Source organism: Ochotona curzoniae, unplaced genomic scaffold, assembly GCF_017591425.1.
Source record: "Ochotona curzoniae isolate NIBS_2020 unplaced genomic scaffold, NIBS_Ocur_1.0 contig_2688, whole genome shotgun sequence".
In the NCBI taxonomy this organism is placed as follows: domain Eukaryota; kingdom Metazoa; phylum Chordata; class Mammalia; order Lagomorpha; family Ochotonidae; genus Ochotona; species Ochotona curzoniae.
The window spans coordinates 146,210-167,720 of NW_024465553.1; the positions used below are offsets into that span (position 1 = coordinate 146,210).

The 21,511-nt window shown below is 54.4% G+C and overlaps 1 gene segment (V, D, J or C); it reads left to right on the forward strand.

The window, feature by feature from the left end:
- The first annotated feature begins 737 nt into the window (after positions 1-737).
- LOC121153193 lies at positions 738-5,999 on the forward strand. The segment is given in 5 exon segments: positions 738-818; positions 2,375-2,399; positions 4,614-4,898; positions 5,067-5,396; positions 5,558-5,999. Coding segments are annotated over 5 exon segments (1,116 nt in total).
- Positions 6,000-21,511: the final 15,512 nt, after the last annotated feature.

The window sequence follows — 21,511 nt, forward strand, 5'->3', positions numbered from 1 at the left end:
CCCAGCAAGCACAGGGAGCTGTGCCTGGTGCCCACTGTCCGGCTTCCTGCTGCTCCTCTTCCCTTCCCTCAGGGCAGCCTTCCCTTTCAGCGCCTTCCAGTTCCTGTGTGTGCTGAAAGGAACAGCCTCAGATCTCAGTACTGTGCTCGGTGCTCCAGGGGAAGTTCCTGTTGCTCCTGAGACACTGACTTGTCCTGGGGCAGGCGATGGCACAGCAGGGAGAGCGAGCTGCGAGAACTCCACACACCTCATGGCAGCTCTGGGATCACATCCTGCTCCAGTCCAGGTCCCAGTGTCCTGCCAACACCTCCCTGGGAGGCAGCAGTGACAACACAAGGACACAACCCACATAGAGACCCGATGGAGTTCCCGGGTTCTGACATCAGCCTTGCCCTTCCAGGCTGTCATCTGTCTCCCTCTTTCTTCTCTCCAACTGTTCTCACATCACAGTGGCCATCCCGCCCTTAGATCAGGTGCAGATCCCTGCAGGAAAAGAAGACACTCGGCCAAGGTGACCACGTCAGGCATCGTCCACACATCCAGAGTTCTCTGTGGTCAGCGCAAGACACTGCAGTCCCAGAACCAGGGCCATCCAACCAGGACCCCTTGGCTACAGGCTCTCCCATGGACTATCCGTGGCCAGGGCACCTTCAGGTTACTCCCTACCATCCAAGGCACAGGTGAGGCTCCCTCAGACAGAAGATCCCAGGCCTCTGACCCAAGCACACCCGGTCCCCATGGAGGAGCTAGCGTTGTATGCAGCCCCCGCCCATTCACTGCCTGCCGTCAAGGAATGTGGAACAAGAAGGTCCCACTGGGTATCCTAAAGAGACAGGGGACACAGGGATGGATACGGAGAGCATAGGACCACCCTGGACACACATTCCGCCTGAGGGCACTGGACACAGACCCTGGAGTCAAAGTTCTGGCCACGAGTGGGAAGGCCAAGCTACAGCTTCGGTGGCCTCAGGCAAGGACCCTAGTACCTATTGTGCTGTCAACGCAGGGGCAACCCAGCCCAGACTCAGGCTGCAGGGACACCAGGCCACAGCACAAAGCCTCTCCCTACCCTTACACCAACTCTGTGGCCACACAGGCCTTCTCCAAGACTCCTGGAGATCATGGCCCTTTCATGCCCAGGTCCAAGCCCTCCGACCTTCTTCTCTGTTTCCATCCCTGCCCCAGCCTCTCTGAGCCTTGGTATCTACTGTGGTCTCTTTCCCTTCATCTCAGCCCACAGCACTTTCCTGGGCCTGGCCACACGGGACCCTGACCCCACCATGACCTCTGGGTCACACTTCCCAGGCCACACACCTGTCCCCACCACAGCCAGACCACAGACCAGATATCACGTGCAGGCAAGCGTCTCCCACGGCAGCGGAAAGTGGTGAGTGACCCCATCTTGGGGACCACAGACAGTCATCCAGCCCCTCCCCAACCTGCACTTCTCATTCAGCCTACCCACTCATGGCAAAGGGCCAGGACAGCCGCACAGCTTTCCCAAGGAGCTGGACAGGCCCAGCTCCCTCTGCACTCAGCCCCTTTGCACCCAGCAGCCAGGGCAGCCATGACGAATCTGACACTGATACCGAGCCACAGCACAGTCAGCCTGCACCCCACCATGGGGGATGCTCCACCACCCTAGACAGGTGAGTCCCCCAGGGTCTCAGCCACCGCACATGCAGAGTCTCAGCCACGCTGGACCTGAGCATCCTGGGGTGGAGGAAGAACAGGCATGGACAGAGAGGGGAAGGACGAGAGAGCACAGCCAGCACCCAGGCCCCCAGGAAGGACACTGCCACAAACTGAGCAGGCTGGGTCCAGCTGGGCTTGGTGATCAACCTAGTCCAGCAAGCAGAGCTCAGTTAGGACAAGCAGAGTCACTGGTCCCAGTGACAGGAGCCCTGTGGGCTGATGTGAGACCTAGGCTGTGCTGAGACAGACGAGGGGAGGACATGGGGACACTGAGGGACGGCCACAGCCAGCTGGACTGAACTGAGCCCAGCTGTACTCACATGGCTGAGGTGGGCTGAGCATGCTAAATTGAGGTTTTTGGGTTGAGTGAGCTTGATTGGGGTAAGTTGAGTTGAACTGGGCTGAAACTGCCATTCTGGGTTGAGATGGGCTGGACTGGGTGAGCTGTTTAGAACAAGCCTGAATGGTGTTTGCTAGATTGAGCTGGGCTGGGCAAGGTTGGTTGAGCAAGACAGAGTTGATCTGAGCTGGCTCTGCCTGTCTGACTAGGCAGAGCTGAGTGGCTTGACCCTACATGAGGTGCCTCGAGCTGGCTTGACTAAGCATACTAAGCTGGGTGTAGCTGGGCTTGGCTTGACTGGGCTGAGCTGAGTGAGGTGGTTTGGTTGGACTGATCTAGAATCGTCGAGCTAAACTGGGCAAAGGTGGGGTATCTGAGCTGCTCAGGGTTAGGTGGACTGGGCAGAGCTGAGGTGTTCGAGCTGCTCGGGGTAGACTGGGCTGAGCTGGGCTGGTTGCTGAGCTGAGTACTTTAGCTAGGATGTGTTACGCTGTGCTGGGCTGCTTAGTTGAGCTATAAATGACTAAACTGACTGACCTTAGCTAAACTGAACAGGGCAGGGCTGGGTGAACTGAGCTGCGCTGGACTGAGCTGGGTTAGTTGAGCTTGTTTGGTTGAGCTATCCTAGGTTACGTTTGGGTAAACTAGGCTAGCTGAGCTGTGCAGTGCTGAGGGAATACACTGGACTGTTCTAAGACATGCTGGGATAAGCTGATCCGAGTTGAGCTGCGCTGGGTGAGCTGAATCGGACTTATAGGGCTCACTGGGCTTGGCTTAACTGTGCTGGGTTGAGCTCAGCTGGCCTTAGCTGGGCTGGGAAGAACTACGCAGGGCTGGCTAATGTGACCTGATCTAGGCTGTGCAATCTGCATTGAAATGAGCAGGCAGAATTAAGCTGGACTAACCTAGCATAAGATGCCCTTGGTTGGTTGGGCAATGCTGGCTGAGCTGAGTTGGTTATGCTAAGCTGGGCTGAACTGGACTAAACTGGGCTGGGCTGGGCTGGGCTGGGCTAGGCTGGGCTAGGCTGGGCTTAGCTAGGTTGACATTAGTTCAGCTGCGCTGGGCTGGGATAGGCTGGGCTAGGCTGGGCTAGGCTGGACTGGGCAGGGCTAAGCTGAGCTGGGCTGGGCTGGGTTGGCTGAGCTGAGCTGGCCTGGCTGATCTGGGCTGAACTAGACTAAACTGGACTGAACTGGGCTGGACTGGGCTGCGCTGGACTGGGCTGGGCTGGGCTGGGCTGGGCTGGGCTGGGCTGGGCTAGACCAGGTTGAGCTGAGTTCCGCTGGGCTCAGCTGGCCTAGGCTGTGCTAGCTAAACTGAGCTGGGCTGGCTGAGCTGGGCTGAACTTGGCTGAACTGGCCTGGGCTGGGTTGGCTGAGCTGGGCTGGACACAGCAAAGCAGCAGAATAGACTAACTAAGCTAACCTGGCCTGATCTAGGCTGAGTGAGTTGGCTTAAGCGGAGCTTGGCGAGGTCAGCTGTGTTGAGGTGAGCTGGGCTGGGCTGGGCTGAGCTGTCCAGGACTGAGCTAAACTAGGTTTTCCTGACTTAAGATGTGCAAGGCTTACCTGGCTGAGCTGGACACAGCAGAGCAACAGCGCAGGGTCAAGCTGGGCTCACATGGCCTGATCTGGGCTGAGTGAGCTGGCTTGAGCTGAGCTAGGCAAGGCTGGGTAGACCTGTGCAGGGCTGGGCTGGACACAGCAGAGGAGGAATTTGCTGGGCTAACATGGCTTGATCCAGTCTGAGTGAGTTGGCTTGGGCAGAGGTGCGCTTAGCAGAGCTAGGCTGAGGTGGCCAAGACTAGGATGAGCTGAGCTTTAAGGACATGGGCTGGGCGGGCTGGTCTGGGCTGGCTCCTTGAGGTTAGTAAAATGTACTGGACTCTCTTAGTACAACCACCCTACACTTGGGCTCAGCTAAGCTTCCTGGGTGAATTCAGCTAGAACCCAGAGCCCCTGGTAGCCAGGCACTGCTGTGTTCCCTACAGGCATAGCCTGCTTCTCAGGCCCCGTCTGTCATCTCAGAGCCACATTCAGGTTCCTGGCAGGAGCTGCCCTAGGCTGTCCTCCAGGACATGTGGCCTGAGGATGTCCATGGCTGATGATGGCAGGTGGGGAGGCTGGGTGTGGGGTCCAGGCTGAAGTGGGCAGGGACCCTGATCAGATATGGGAGGAAAGGACACAGGTAGGCAGACTCTCAGCTCTCCTCGGCCTTCACCATGTCCAGGCTGCTCTGTCTCTTCACATATCCTGGCCACAAAACTTGGGAGGAGCTTGGCTGTGCACCCAGGGGGCCAGGGACCCTGGGAGCCAAGGACCTGTGATGGCTCCATGACCAAGCCAGGCTGGAGCAACATGGGACTAAGAAGCAAGGTGGGAGTCACCAGACGGCAGGAGTTGACAGACAGTGCCAGGCCCCGGGTTCACGGTCACACTGCTCTGTGACCTGGGCTCATCCTTAGCCACCCTGGTCCAGGGTTCCACTGCAGATAGCGGCAGGGCCCTGACCTCAGGGGCTCATGGGGGTGCAGCCATGTGATAGCCGATGGTCTCACAGAGGTCTTGTGTTCCAGATCCTGCGGTGAGCCCCAGCATCTTCCCGCTGAGCCTCCCTCAACCTAATAGTAATGGAAACGTGGTTGTTGGCGTCCTGATCCGGGGCTACTTCCCTGTGGGCCCTCTGAGTGTGAGCTGGAATGTCAACGGGAACATCACTAACTTCCCACCCAAGGCCTCTGGGAGCCTGTACACCTCATGCAGCCAACTCATACCAGCTGTGCCGTGTCCTGAAGGAAACAATGTGTTGAGCACCGTGCAGCACTACAACAACGGCCAGCAGGTGGACGTACCCTGCCTAGGTCAGTGAACAGACTAGGGTGGGACAGGGCCACTGAGGCTCAGGGCGGGCTGCTGGGCTGGATCTCACAGAACGGAGTGGGTCAGAAGGGCAACCTGGACAGGAACGCATGGGAGGAGCATACTGACACACTCTTTCCTCTCTGCTTCTGTGCAACAACCTCCATTAGCCCAATGTCCTTGCCCCTGCCCCTCCTGCAAGCCCAGCATCTTCCTGCAGCGGCCAAGCATCAAAGACCTGCTCCTCAACTCAGAAGCCAACATCACCTGCACACTGAAAGGCCTGAAGAACCCCGATGGTGCCGTCTTCACCTGGTCACCCGACACGGGGAACACACCTGTGCTGCTTAGTGCCCAGGAGGACTCCTGCGGCTGCTACAGTGTGTCCAGCGTGCTGCCTGGCTGTGCAGAACTCTGGAAAGAGGGGAAGACCTTCACATGCACTGTCCAACACCCTGAGATAGAGGGCTCACTGACTGACACCATCAGCAAAGACACAGGTGAGCAAAGACACACACACCCCCAGACGCTGCCAGCTGCCCCACTACCCTGCCCACCTCCTCCCTACAGCCCTGGACTGAGGCTCTACACACATCCTCAGAGGGACCCGGAGGCCCAGTCCTGTCCTGCACGCATCCCTGACACCTCTGTCCCCTCCCAGGGAATGTCATCCCACCCCAGGTGCACCTGCTACCGCCACCATCAGAAGAGCTGGCCCTGAACGAGCTGGTGACACTGACCTGCCTGGTGCGCGGCTTCAGCCCCAAGGACGTGCTCATCTACTGGCTGCACCTACACAAGCTGGTCCCCAAGGAAGACTTCATCGTGTTTAAGCCCCTGCCAGAACCCAACCAGAATTCCAGCACCTTCGCCGTGACCAGCCTGCTGCGCGTCTCGGTCGTGGATTGGAACAACGGGGACAACTTCTCCTGCGTGGTGGGCCACGAGGGCCTGCCCGAGAACTTCACCGAGAAGACCATCGACCGTCTGTCGGGTAAACCCACCCACGTCAATGTGTCTGTGGTCGTGGCAGACGTGGAAAGTGTCTGCTACTGAGCCGCCTGCCTGCCCTGCCCTGAATAAACTGTGTGCTGGCCCCAGCAGCCCTGCGGGTCCTTGTGCCTGACTGTCTCCCTCAGGGGCTGCAGCCAAGGGGTGGGGGAGGGAGAGATCACCCCAGGCCAGGAGCTTGTGGGGGCCTCAGGCACCTCACCAAGCCCCCCAGCAAGCTGTGTGACTGTGAGAGGACAAGAGTGCATGTGTGCTTGAGGGTGAGGTGACAAGTGCTAGGGCATGTGTGTGCTCTGTGAGGGAGTGTGAGTGGACACATGTGTTACTGTGAGCAAATGCACAAGTGAGTGTGTGTCTGCAATGTATCTGTGTACTTGTGTGAGTGACCTGTGGGAACCTGTGTGAGTGGGCCTGTGTGAGTGAGCCTGTGTGAGTGAGCCTGTGTGAGTGAGCCTGTGTGAGTGAGCCTGTGAATGAGCCTGTGTGAGTGAGCCTGTGTGAGTGAGCCTGTGTGAATGAGCTATTGTGCTGTGCCCTGTGGAAGTGTGAACCAGCCTGTGTCAGCGCCCTGTGGGAGTGTGCCCTCCATGTATCCAGGCTGACCTGGGGTGATCCGAGGCTGATGTATCACAGCTCAAGTTAGGGCCCAAGCACAGGGGCACCTCAAGCACTTCCTGGGTGAAACTGATATGGCCATTAGCCCTTACAGAGCCAGCTTTGCTGCTGAGCAGAGGGAAAGGATGGCAAAGAAATGAGGGGCTCCATCCGGGGACACGTGATGAGGACAGGCACCTGGCATGGCCTTCCCAGCCAGTCAGAGCATCTGCCCAGGAAGAGAAACCTCCAGAAACACAGGGCAGCACGAACACCCCAGGAGACACACCACACCCACTCATACCCCACCCTATTCTCTGTGTGTGTGCACACAGGAGCACATGCTCACACAGGCTCACACCCACACACACCTAGCCCTACGCCTGCAAGACACCCACAGCCCATACCTGGCACCAGGAAGGACAGAGACCTCATTGCCCAAGCCCTCAGATGGTCTCCTCACACCCCAAATGACCCACTGGGGCAGCCCTGCATATCCAGCCATACACAGCTCAACGACCAATTCCACAACCACTCCCACATAGCCACTCCCCCTGAAAGTCCCCACACTTCAAGTTTCAATCCTGCCACAGCCAAGTGGGAGTCAAACCAGAGGCTTTGGGCAGGGCAAGGGACCACACCACTCACTCAGGACCCTCCACGGCCTCAGCCCTGCTTAGGGTCCACAGGGCATCAGGGGAGCAGTCCCATGACCCATGCAGGCACGCCTGGCACCAGGGCTTCAACAAGAGAGAGATGGGCAACCTGCTCTTATCCATGGTGCCTCTGAGGCCTCATCAAGGTAATTAGGTCAGCCAGCTCCTCTCTCAGAGCCCAGGGATGAGAAGCCCCATACACACCCCAGCCACTTGTCCCCAGAACGTCCCATCACAAGGGACATGGGCTGAGACAGACCACAGGGGAATGTGTGCCCCACAGCAGTGAACAGCATCCCGTGGGGGCCAGGAACTGACCCACAGAAGTAACTCTTGAAAGAGAGGGAACAGGGACAATTAATAGATGCAGAATAGGCACTTGCGATGATGGATCATGAGAGTGAACGATGCATGGATGGATGGACGGATGGATGATGGATGGATGGATGGATGGATGGACAGACAGTTTGATGAATGGATGGATAATAGAAGAGTGATAGGTTGGACATGTGCATGGAAGGACAGGTGATGGATGGATAGCTGAGTGGAGGGATGGTGAAATAGAGAGCTGTGGATGATGGATGGATGACAGCTGGATGGGGGTCAGATATGTGGGTGGACTGACTACATGAGGACAGATGGACAGGTAGACAGACGTGAGGATGGATGCACTGAGAGGTGGATGGATGGACAGGCTGTGGGGTGAGAGGAGGCAGGCACGCACAGATGGATGCAAGGATGGTCAGGTGACCAAGGACAGTTCTGTAGCTGGTGAAATGCCAGATGGACAGATGGAAAATAGACTGAGAAATGACAGATAAACAGACATGAGTGATGAACCTCCATAGACACACAGGCTCAGCTCCCATGTAACGGCAGACAGCAACGCCTAGCACCCTGGGCCAACTGCTCGGCCTGTGCTGTGGCCCTCCCCTGGCCTACCTGGCCACACTTCCTGGGAAAGCATCAGAGGCCTCAGGTCACACCCACACAGCCATCACACACTGAGCCTCACACCCAGACTTTCAGAGGATGTCAGGTCCTTGCTGGACCAGACCAGGCCAGGACAGAGAACGGAGTCAGTGTATGGCCCTTAGCATGATGCTGAGCCAGGACTGTAGTAGAGCACTTCCGTAAAGCTGTCAGAAACGCTGCCGGCCTCATGTGCTCAAAGGTGGCCATTAAAGCCTCATGTCTTCACACATGACAGCCACCCTACAGTATCCCTGTGGAGCCCAGGCTGGACACCAGGACCCAGGCTGGACAAACTAGCAGGCCTTCTGTGTCTTGCAGGTGACTGGGAACCCATCCCCTGGGTGGTGCTGGATCTTTCACCAGACAGCCTGGAGGAGACCCCCGGAGACAGCCTGTGGCCTACCACCATCACCCTCCTCACCCTCTTCCTGCTGAGCATGTTGTACAGCACGGTGCTCACCGTGACCAGCATCCGGGGCACACCTGGCAGCAAAGAGGGACTCCAAGACTAAGGAACAAATTGGGATGTGCCTGGAGCAGTGGGTACACAACCCGAGGTCAACACGTCCTTGTGTCTCCACTGAATGGACCTTGGGGGACTCTGGAAGATACTGGGTAGACCACCGCTCAGTGCGGATTCTGTTGGCACTGGACCTACAGATTCCAGTACATCTGCTGTGCTGAGGCCAGGACTGAGCAACATAAGCTGGCAAGCATACTTACTGCCCACAGGAACGTCCCTATAATTGCAGGAAAGATGCCGGTGGCCCTGGAACAACAGCTCTACAGCCAGAACCTGGACACCGGAAAGCAGCAGACCTGAACACAGCCACCCCTGCCCAACCAATAAACACCTCCCTCAGCAAACGTGCTTGGCTGCTAGTGAGGATGGGCCAGGGATGCAGTGGGGCAAAGACTGGCAGCTCTGGCCCTGCTGCTCAGGGATTTAGGATCGGCACACCTGCTAGCCGAGACCTGACCTGACCTGAAGGAGACTCCAGTCCAACAGGAATGCTTCACCAGGGAAGGAATCCTCAGGAACCACAAGGACAATGGAAGGGACCCAGTCCTGGTCAGTTGTACAGGCACTGTTCTGTGGCTGGCCAGACCCTCACACTAGGCTCTTGTTCCGGTCACTGAACCCTATTCATCATCACTGTGCCCTGGGTGCTGCTCCTGGTGATGGACACAGGTCCTGGTCACTTGTGCTACTCTGGTTCTTGTTGCTGGTCACAAGACCTGGTCCTGCTCAAACTCTGGTCAAGGTCACTGGGACATGAGACTTGTCACTTGGCCCAGCCCTGGTCACAGGTCCTGACCTTGACCCCTGGGCGTGACCTCACCTCTCAACCCTATTACTGATAACAGGACTCTGCTTCCAATTCTGGACCCTGAGTTTGCCCACATGTTCCCAGAGACCACAGCTGACCCTCGCTGCATACACAGAATCCCCATCAGGAACACACAGGGCCTGATCAATAAATTGTGTCCACAGCACTGAATCCGGTGACAGATCCTCAAGTGCAGCTCCACATTCTGTAATTCCAGTTCTCATCTCAGGTCCAGATCTGATCACTCAGTTCTGGTCCGAGGTACAGACCCTGGTCCCGGACCACAGCCAGATCCTGACCATGGACCTGGAGGGCAGGCTGAGCTCACCTCACATACCTGCACACGGGTCCAGATCCCCACGTGGGTCACATCACTGCCTGTCCAGGTCATGCGTGCTGATGTGCATTGTAGTGCCCTGGTCCTGCTCAAAGCTCCTGGGCCTGCTCACGGAGCCCTGTTCTGCCAAGGTCACTGAGGCCTGGACCGTGAATAAGTCCTGGGCCTGCTCACTGGCCATGATCCTCCTGTCAGACAATAGAACACTTCTGAACTTTCTAGAATTATACTCTGAGTCCTTAACACATATCCCAACTCCTGACTTTTAACCTTCCTGGGACATGACCTTCAGAATAGGGGAAGCCTTCCCATGTTCTCCTTGGACACCACAGGGAGTGAGTGTCAGGTTCTATCGTAAACTTCTTTCAAGAATGGACAAGAGTGACGGGTCTAGGGAGCAGACAGAGGACTTCCCCAGGTCCAGGCTGTGTGAGGTGGACTAGGCCGTGTGGTCACCAGGTCAGGGCGGCAGTGTGCCTGGCACAGCAGCACCAAGGCTGTCATGCGGTGTTTCCTGTTTTGCTCTTTCTGCAGAAGCTCCCAGTGACCCACACCTGCTGAAACCCCAGAAACAGCCCTGGGCCGGCTGAGTCATCCCAGACACAGCCCAGGTGTCCCAACCCGAGACCTCTCTGGCACAGTCACACCACACACGCAGGCATGGCCAGTGCTCTGAGGCCTGGGCAGGGGCCAGCACAGCCCTGTGGGGTCAGTGGGGACCCCACGGCAGCAGAAGGCCCTAGCACCCTCAGCCAGGGGTAGACTGGACACAGCCAGCCAGCCAGGCCCTCACAAGGCCAACGGCTCAGCTCTGCCAGGACCAGCCTAGCTTCTGCCAGGGCCTGCTCAGGCAGCCAGGGGTGCCCCAGTCAGTCAACTCAGCCAGGCTGTCTCTGGGGGACAGAACCACAGCACAGAGGTCCAGAGGACCCGGCTGGTCATCACACTTCCACTCTGCACCTCCCTTCCCCACAGTCAGGGCCAGACTGAAGGGCTCAGCACTGGCCTCCAGAGACCAACTCCATGGGCTGAACCAGGACAACCTGAGACCAGAGCACCAGCAAAAGCTTACATCCCACACCAGGACAGCATCTAGAAAGTGAAGATTGAGCCGGAGTCCCACAGAAAGACTAAACCTGGGCAACTAGGAGGGGAGACTGAGCCTGACTCCCTAGGAGGTGAGAGCTGCGCCACACTCAGGAGAGGAAAGAACAGAAAAGAGGCAAACAGAGGAATGGAGACACAGAGGAGGGCAAAAAAGGGACAGGTACTGACCAAGTGAGAGAATCATGGAACAACAAGGGACAGGGACAATCACTTGATGCCCAGGCCAGGCTCTCGGGCTACAGGAAAAATACCAATCAAGAGCCCACATCTCAGAATCAAGATGACAGAATAGAGTAAGCACACGTTTAACCAGACGGGGAAACATGTAATCAGGATGAAGCAGAGAGGACACATTCCAGCAAATAGGAGAGGACAGAACAACAGCAGAGGGGCACCTTGAGACTGACAGACAAGGAAAGCAGCAAAACTAATGGTGTGGTGTTGAGGTGACTGATACTCCAGTGGCATTCAGCTAACAGCAATCTGAACTCCACCAGCAGCCAGAACTCCACCAGCAACCAGCTGGGAAGGGGCTTTCACTGGGAGCTCAAGAAATGAACCCAAGAACTGTCCATCCTGCTGGTCTGTTTGATTTCACCAGGAGCAGAAACAGAGCATCAGATCCCAGACAGGCAGTTTGAGAACAGGGTGGATTTCACAGCCCAGTCAGCCCCCTACAGCCAAATTGGACACTATTTTGCATAAGGAGGCAAAGGCAAGGGAAAGGACTAAGCATACACTGAGCTGGGAGTGAACTCATTTCTGACTCAGTGAACTGCATCAACATGGTATTCTAAAGTTCCACCCAAGACAGGTCTGGGTAGCCCTCAGACCTAATGGCCAACAGATCAAGAACTCTAGTAGTGGTACGTCAGGTGCCATGTTGTACACTGTGGCAAAAGTTTTAGGATTGTAAGGACAACAGTGAGCTGTGCATGTGCTGAGCTTGCAAGAATGCACTGAGTTCCGTGGATTGTAATGGTCCCACAGGAAAATAATACCAACTATGGCATTGTATGGGTCAAAATAGGTCTGTGTGGCACCCAGGCCTAACGGCCAACATGTACCGGCAAGATCAGCACCACCAACAACGTAGCTAAATAGGACACCTGGTGTCTCCCTAATCCTGGGACCTGCTCCAACCAGAAGTGGGAGAAAGGTTGTACAGACAATGGTGCAACCTCAGCACAGTATCACAGGAGATAGAGAATGGTGAGCCAGGAGTTGGGACTACAGAGACCATGGTGGAAATATAACATAAGAACCCAGACCTGGAACTCGCTCGAGGGAGTGACACAATTGGCTCCAAGCAAAGAGTGGTGTACCGACTGTAATAGGTAAAATCAAACTGTAGACCTGTTGGTGACAGAGCATAGAAACCTGCCCAAGGGAGAAGACTCTGCTAACCACAAGTACAATGACCAGGAACAAAAGAACAAAGAACAATGAATACTACTGAAGACTCCCCTGTGAAGGAGCAAAACCCTTTGCCAACTTCAGAGTTAACTGAGGAAGACATCGAGAATATGGGGAGATACAGATTTCAGAAAACTCATTTTAAAGCCTCTAATCAACAATGAGAAGCATATACAAGAGTTCAAAGAATTTAAGGAATATTTTATACAAGCAACAGCAGCAATAAAGCAAATCAAGGCTGATATATCAGAAATGAAGAACACAATAGAGCAAATTACAAGTAGAGCGGAGAGTCTCCAAAATAGAATGAAGCAAGCAGAAGAAAGAAAGTTGGAAGGTGTTTTCTGTCATCAGGGGGAAGCAAACAAAAAGCTGGAAGCAGAGCTGGATCAGGCCAAAAAAAAAGTATTCAAGGATTGAAAGACACTATTAAAAGGCCAAATATAAGAGTTATGGGAGTCCCAGAAGGTGCAGAAAGAGAAGCTGGGATTACCAATGTATTTAATGAAACAATAAGGGAAAACTAATCTAGAGAAAGAATTGGGAAACAACATCCAGGAGGGCACAGGATTCCCAACAGGCTTGACCAAAAGCGATCTTCACACAACACATGGTCATCAAGCTCTCCTCAACTGAACATAAGGAAAAGATCCTTAAATGTGCATGTGAAAAAAATCAACTGACATATAAAGGAATGCCAAATAAACTCACAGGAGACCTCTCACAGGAAATTCTACAGGCAAGAAAAGAATGGAGTGACATATTCCAGATCCTAAAAGAAAAAACTGTAGGTCCAGGATAACGTACCCAGCAAAGCTTTCTTTTGTCTTTGAAAATGAAAAAAAATTCTTCCACAGTAAAGAAAAGTTAAAAGAATTTGCCTCTTCCAAACCTGCCCTACAAATGATACTTCAAGAGGTTCTCTTGACAGAAGAATAGCACCAAACAAAACCAAAGGCAAATGAGAAGAACATCCCAGTAAAATGACAACAGAAGACTAAATCCATAAACTAAATCATTGCTAAAATGACAGGACCAAAGTACCACCCATACATATTAACCCTGAATATAAATGGCTTAAATTTAAAAATCTAATGTCATAGATTAGTAAACTGGATTAAAACAACACCAATCTATTTGTTGTCTATAAGAGACACATTTCACCAACAAAGATCAGCAAAAACTCTATCTCATGGATTTTGATTGTTTTTTTCTTTTTTTGTGAGTTTCACCTCTTCAAAACACTTTTCTCATTAAATTCTTCAACAACTTGTAGATCATACAATAACATCATTTTCTGCAAGGTTCTTGATTTTCTTTTTCATTTCTTAAGCTACACATTAGTCATTCAGTAGCATGTTATTTAACTTCATGGTGTTGTTAATTTCTTTTTTCTTCCTGATGCTGATTTTGCTTTCTGGCTTTTCTTTTAAGGGGATGTATAGTAGCTGTGTAATGGAGACTGTCATATCTAGTAACATGTCATTTAACTTCATCGCATTGTAAATTTCTATTTTTCTTTCTATTGTTCATTTTGTATTATGACTTTTCATTTGAGGAGATGTACAGTAGCTGTGAAATGGAGACTAAAATATCCAGATGTGAGGATACAATGTAGTATGCATTTCTACTTCCAGACAAAGATGGACTTAATGAAACTGTTTACTATATCTTGTCAATGGGATGGGTGGTACTTTGGTCCAAGTTGGGAAAAGTTACAAGTTAACTGAACAATGGTGCACAAACTACTCCAACAATAGACCACAAGGGATTAGGGAAAACCAGCACCAGGCCCTGAGCAGCCTCACAGGTAAACAGGAGTTACAGGAATCAACACTGGTGAATAAACAGATCTAACCAGAAAAGGAATCTAACAGAACTTTGTGCTCAGATATATTCAGGCCACAATCACTAAAGGAATAGGCAGATAACAAAGACGCCTCACACCTCCCCAGACACGTTAGCCAGCAAAGTTTATCCACGATCCCAACAAGGAGTCTGCTCCTTGCAGCAGCTCAGTCTGCTGAGAACGTTTGAGATTCAGAGTCCTCGGGCATCGTGATCTGGTTGGGAGGAAGATCTCCACAATTAATAAATCTCCGCACAGAACCAATTGATCAACTACCCAGCCAAGTGTTGCCAGTGAACAGCTGGGTAAATGAACACTCTACACTGGTAGACTATGTCAACCAGTAGATTCTGGAGAGATTTCATCGTGCATGGAGTGGCGAGATTGGCAGTAATTCAAACTGTTGAACTATTGAAACCTCTTGAGCAGTACCCTCAGAGCAAGCCCCACATCAGGACCCTTGGATGGTTGGAAGGCTGGGTGTGGCTTCTCCTCTTATCTCCCTCTTTCCCCCAGGATACAACATTCAAGGCCAAAACAGATGGCTCATTGGTAAATCCTCACATTGTACATGACAGGATCTCATACAGGCACTGGGCTTTGTCCTGGATGCTCTACTTCTCATCCAGCTCCTTGCCTGTAGCCTGGAAACACAGTGCAGGGCAGTCCAAAACCTTGGGACCCTGCACAGGCTCGGGAGACATGGAAGGAGCTCTTGGCTCTACCTTCAGATTGCCTAAATTCAGGCTGTGGCGGCCACTTGGAGCGTGAACCAGTGATGGAAGATCTTTCTCTCTTCATCTCCTTCTTTTTGCAAATCTACAATCCATTAAAATTAAATCTTTTTGAAAAATACACAATTCACATTCACAATCATTATGTGGCCTGACAGGTAAAGCAGCTGCCTGTGATGCCAGCATACCATGTCCACATGGGCACTAGTTCCTATCCTTGTTATGATCCAGTTCCAAGGCAGCATGCATGGGAGAGTACTGAGTGATTGGCCCAATTTGCTTCCCTGCCACCCACATAGCAACTGGGCGAACTTCCTGCTTCCTGGCTCCCAGTTCTAGCCACTCCATTGGAGATATCTAGGAAGATAGCCAAAAAATGGAAGACATCTCTCATTAAAAAATAAAAGTAAGTAAAAACAAACAGATTCATAATGAAAACCTTGGAAAGAATTAGCTATGGATCAAGCAGAGCTCTCCTAACAAAGGCCACATGTGACACACCCACAGCCAGCATCATGTTCAATGGAGGAGAGCTGGAGGCATTCCCCCAAACCCGGAAACAGACCACGGAGTCTGCTCTCACCACTTACTCCACTCGCTACTGGAAGTTTCTCCAGAGAATTTAGGTAATAGAAGGGAACAAGAGGTAAACAATTGAGGAGGGAGAAGTTACATCACCCTCGTAAGGAGACAGCATTGATTCCACACACTGAGAAGATCCAGCAAGAGACGATTGGAACCAGCAAACAAACCCACACAGGGGACACACACAAGACTCAGGGCCTCTGTACACAACAACAATGACCTTGCTGAGAAACCGTACCCAAGAGCAACCCACCCTCTGTAGGCCACGTGCAGGAAATCAGCCCAACTTCACAAGGAAGATCAGAACAGACTGTGCCAGGAACCTGGAGATCGCAGAATGCTCGGGCCAGAGATCAAGGACAAACCCTGTGGGCAAGGGTCCACTCTGGGGCCATGCGCCTGAGCCACAAAACTGTGTGCTTAGGGTGTCCTTGAAACAGCCACAAACTGACCCCTGTTGAGGGTCACACCGTTACCTCCTGATCATGAAGCAGTGGCTGGGGACCACAAAATGAGGTGAGGCCTAAAAACTGTGTGCAATATCAATCCTCTTTTGGGGTCACACTCTTGCTTCCTGATCATGAAGCAGTGGCTGGGCACCATGAAACGGGGTTGTGCTACCAAGCTTGTGCCACATCAATCCTGTATCTTGGCTCTCCACACAGTTCTATAGAAGGTTATGCCACGAGCCTTCTATAGCAATCACATCTCCGCAGAGACAGGAGCCTGCCCTCTGCCTGCCCCGTTTCCATTGTCTCTATCTTGTGTCTGTCTCATTACTGACTTCACCTGTTGCACTTCACGTCCCTCTCCAGCTCTGTTCAGGCATTCACAACATCAACACCGAGAACAAGAAAATCCTGGGAATACATTTAACCAAGACGTAAAAGACTCCTACAGTGAAAATGACAAGACACGAGTGAAAACAATGAAGAAGACTCAAAAAGAGGAGTCACTTCCCATGTTCATGGATCAGAAGAATTTGCTGTGAAAGTAGCCCTGTTACATAACGAGACTGACAGAGTCAATGCAATCTCATCAACACACAACTTCTTCCTTCGCGGCTCTGAGAAGATAATCCCCACATTCCTGTGGCAGCACAGTGACCGCCAACAGCAAGGCATTCTGGGACAAAGCAGCAATGTCCACTTGGAGAAACAGTGAAAAGGGTTAAAATGAGCCTGAGAACACAGCCCTGCGCCCAGGCTCACAGCAGCAGGATTCAGGACAGCCCAGACATGGGATCAACCAGGCGTCCACCAGGCAGAGGAACGGAGCAAGAACACGTGGGACGGAGGCCCGCAGGACAGCAGCTGGCCACCATGAGCCCTCACCACACCTGCACCTTAAATACCAGAGTAGAGCAGGATTCAGAGGCAGGTACCCTGGCCCTGCTGACAGAACTGGACAGCCAAGCTGCCCTGGGAACAGCCTCCAATTTTCTCACATCACCAGACCGTCCTGGCCTTCGTCCTGATGTGCCTTCGGCTCCCCATTCGAGAAAGCCAGTTTGCTTCAACCCCACTACCTGGGCCTCGCACCCCAGGGTGTCTCTGTCAGCCCCGTGAGGACAGCCTTGGCCACTGGACAGTCTCCTACGTGGGAGGAGCAGAAGGGTGATCCCAGAGCTGCTCCTCCATGAGCCAGAAGCTGCATCAGCACCCACCAGGGTCTGGGCCAGCCTGAGGGGGCCCCACAGATACAAATGCAAGCTTGAACTCAGAACAGGTCCGGTACCAGGACCATGCCACAACCACCCACCCAGCTGGGCCTGTACCACCAGCAGGCACACACTTCAACTCCCGCCCTCACTTGTTCACACACGCATGCATGCTACCTCCCTGGGAACTTGTCCTCGAGGTCTCCCGGTCGCAGTCCTCGTGACATTTCCTTGGGAAAGTCCAGGTGACTTCTCAAACTCCCTCAAATAGCCAGGTAGAAGGCACTAGAACCTGGGAGAGGACTCTCGTTGGGTGAGCAGCAGGTGCTAAGGGCAGAGGGACCGCTTCCTCAGGCCATCAGGCTGCCCAGCAAGCACAGGGAGCTGTGCCTGGTGCCCACTGTCCGGCTTCCTGCTGCTCCTCTTCCCTTCCCTCAGGGCAGCCTTCCCTTTCAGCGCCTTCCAGTTCCTGTGTGTGCTGAAGGGAACGGCCTCAGATCTCAGTACTGTGCTCGGTGCTCCAGGGGAAGTACCTGTTGCTCCTGAGACACTGACTTGTCCTGGGGCAGGCGATGGCACAGCAGGGAGAGCGAGCTGCGAGAACTCCACACACCTCATGGCAGCTCTGGGATCACATCCTGCTCCAGTCCAGGTCCCAGTGTCCTGCCAACACCTCCCTGGGAGGCAGCAGTGACAACACAAGGACACAACAAACATAAGAGTCCCGATGGAGTTCCCGGGTTCTGCCTTCAGCCTGGATCACTCCAAGCTATCGTTCATATGTCTCTTTCTCTCTCTCTCTCTCTCTCTCTCTCTCTCTCTACCTCTCCTCCCCCCACCCCCGCTTGTTGTAAACACTGGGGAAGACACCGCCCATGAGCCAGAATGACAGCCACCCCAACAGGCTGCAGGTACAGAGCCGTGTAGGGAAAAGGAAAATGCTTGGCCCATGTGACCATGTCAGATATTATTCACACATCCAGAGCTCCCTGTGGTCAGCACAAGACACTGCGGTCCCAGAAGCAGAGCCATCCAACCAGGACCCCGTACCTATAGGCTCTCCCCATGGACTGGCCTGCCCATGGCACCTTCAGGTCACCCCACACCATCCAAGACACAGGTGAGGCTCCCTCAGACAGAAGACTCCAGGCCTCCGAACCAAACACACCCGGGTCCCACTGGAGATGTCAGGCCAGGTGTGTACAGTCCCTGTCCAACTCACCGCTCCACAGCTAAGGAACATGGAACAAGAAGGACCCACAGGGCAGCCTCCAAGGACACAGGGACAGATGTGGGGAACACAGAACCACCCTGGACATTACCCTCTGTCTGTGGGCACTGGACACAGACCCTGGAGGTGAAACTCCAGCCAGGGAGGGGAATGGCCAACCTACAGCTGCAGGGGCTTCAGACAAGGACCACAGTCACCTGTGGAGATGGCCAGGATGGGGCAGCCCAATTCAGGTTCAAGCTGCAGGAACACCAGACCACGGCACAAAGCCTCTCCCTACACTGACACCAACTCTGTGGCCACACAGGCCTTCTCCAAGACTCCTGGAGACCACAGTGGCCCTGCCATGCCCAGGGGCCGCCCTCTGACCTTCCTCTTTATCTCCGTCCCTGCCCCAGCCTCTCTGAGCCTTGGTGTCTACTGGAGTCTCTTTCCCTGCATCTCAGCCCACAGCACAGTCCTGGACCCTGCCACATGGAGACCTGAGCACAGCATTGCTCCAGGGATCACACCACCCAGGCCACACACCTGTCCCCACCACAGCCAGACCACAGACCAGACATCGCGTGCAGGCAAGCAACAGTGTCTGTCACGGCAGGAAGTGGTGAGTGACCCCATCTTGGGGACCACAGACAGTCATGCAGCCCCTCCCCAACCTGCACTTCTCATTCAGCCTACCCACTCATGGCAAAGGGCCAGGACAGCCGCACAGCCTTCCCAAGGAGCTGGACAGGCCCAGCTCCCTCTGCACTCAGCCCCTTTGCACCCAGCAGCCAGGGCAGCCATGACGAATCTGACACTGACACGGACACACAGCACAGTCAGCCTGCACCCCACCATGGGGGATGCTCCACCACCCTAGACAGGTGAGTCCCCCAAGGTCTCAGCCACCGCACATGCAGAGTCTCAGCCACACTGGACCTGAGCATCCTGGGTGGAGGAGGAACAGGCATGGACAGAGAGGGGAAGGACGAGAGAGCACAGCCAGCACCCAGGCCCCCAGGCAGGACACTGCCACGAACTGAGCAGACTGGGTCCAGCTGGGCTTGGTGATCAGCCTAGTCCAGCAAACAGAGCTTGGTTAGGACAAGCAGAGTCACTGGTCCCAGTGACAGGAGCCCTGTGGGCTGATGTGAGACCTAGGCTGTGCTGAGACAGAGAAGAGAGGACATGGGGACACTGAGGGACGGTCACAGCCAGCTGGACTGAACTGAGCCCAGCTTGGCTCACATGGCTGAGGCTGGCAAAGCTGATTTGAGCTGGACTGAGATGGCCTCAACTGAAACAGCGATTCTGGATTGAAATGAGCTGGACTGGGGTGAGCTGTTTAGAACAGGCCTGAATGGTGCAAATCTAGATTGAGCTGGGCTGGGCAGAACATGCTGGCTGGGCTGAGCAGAATACAGCTAAACTAAGCTGGCTCTGTTTGCTGGACTAGGCTGAGCTGAGCTGGCTTGAGATAAACTTGACTAAAGGACTGAGCTGTGCCCAGCCCGGCTCACGTGGCTGACTGAGCTGAGCTGGCCTAGTTGATTAGGCTGGGATGGACTAAATTGGGCTGGCTTAGCTGAGCTGGGCTAGGCTGGACTAAACTGGGTTGAACTGGATTAAGCTAGGTTGACCGGGCTGAGTAGGGCTGGGCTTAGCTGATTTGAGATAAACTTGACTAGAGGACTGAGCTGTGCCCAGCTCAACTCAAGTGGCTGACTGAGCTGAGCTGGTCTAGTTGGTCAGGCTGGGCTGAGCTGGACTAGACTGGATTAAGCTGAGTTGACTGGGCTGAGTAGGGCTGAACTAAACTGGGTTGAGCTGGTTGTGCAAGGTTGAACTGTGATGTGCTGGCTAGTCTGAGCTGGATTGGGCCTGGCTGTGCTGTACTGAAGGGTTAGGTGGAGGGCTGAGTTGGGTTGCAATGAACTGGGTTGAGCTGGGCTTGGCTGAACTGTACTGGTTAGGCTGGACTAGGCCGAGCTGAGCTGAATTGGGTTGGGCTGGGCTGAGCTACCTTAACTGGACTAGCTGCGCTGAGCTGAGCAGAGCTGAGCTGGGCTGAGCTGTGCTTGGCTGGACTGGGCTGGGCAGACTGGGATGAGCTGAGCTGAGCTGAGCTGAGCTGGACTGGACTGGGCTGAGCTGAGCTGGGCTGAGCTGGGCTGGATGAGCTGAGCTGCGTGAGCTGAGCTGAGCTGAGCTGAGCTGGGCTGGACTGGGCTGAGCTGAGCTGGGCTGAGCTGGGCTGGATGAGCTGAGCTGGGCTGGGCTGAGCTGGACTGAGCTGAGCTGGGCTGGGCTGAACTGGCTGGGATGAGCTGAGCTGGGCTGAGCTGGGTGAGTTGGGCTGGGCTAGGCTGAGCTGGGCTGAGCTGAGCTAAGCTGAGCTGGACAGAGCTGAGCTGAGCTGGGCTGAGCTGAGCTGGGTGAGCTGAGCTGGGCTGGGCTGAGCTGGGCTGGGCTGAACTGGCTGGGATGAGCTGAGCTGAGCTGAGCTGAGCTGAGCAGAGCTGGGCTGAGCTGGGCTGAGCTGAGCTGGGCCGAGCTGGGTGAGTTGGGCTGGGCTCGGCTGAGCTGAGTTGAGCTGGGATGAGATGAGATGAGATGAGATGAGATGAGATGAGATGAGATGAGATGAGATGAGATGAGATGAGATGAGATGAGATGAGATGGGTGAGTTGAGCTGGGCTGGCTGAGCTGGCCTGAGCTGGCCTGAGCTAGGCTGGGCTGAACTGAGCTGGGCTGGGCTAGGCTGGGCTGGGCTTGGCTGAGCTGGGTGAGTTGAGCTGTGCTGAGCTGAGCTGAGCTGGGCTGGGCTGGGCTGAGCTGAGCTGGGCTGAGCTGGGCTGAGCTGAGCTGAGCTGAGCTGGGCTGGGCTGGGCTGAGCTGAGCTGGGCTGAGCTGGGCTGAGCTGAGCTGAGCTGAGCTGAGCTGAGCTGGGCTGAGTTGAGCTGAACTGAGCTGAGCTGAGCTGGGCTCAGCTGGGTGAGTTGGGCTGGGCTGAGCTGAGCTGAGCTAAGCTGAGCTGGGCTGAGCTGGGCTGGGCTGAGCTGGGCTGAGCTAAGCTGAGCTAGGCTGAGCTGGGCTATGCCTCCTGGGCTCAGCTGAGCTGAGCTGAGCTGGTCTGGGCTGAGTTGG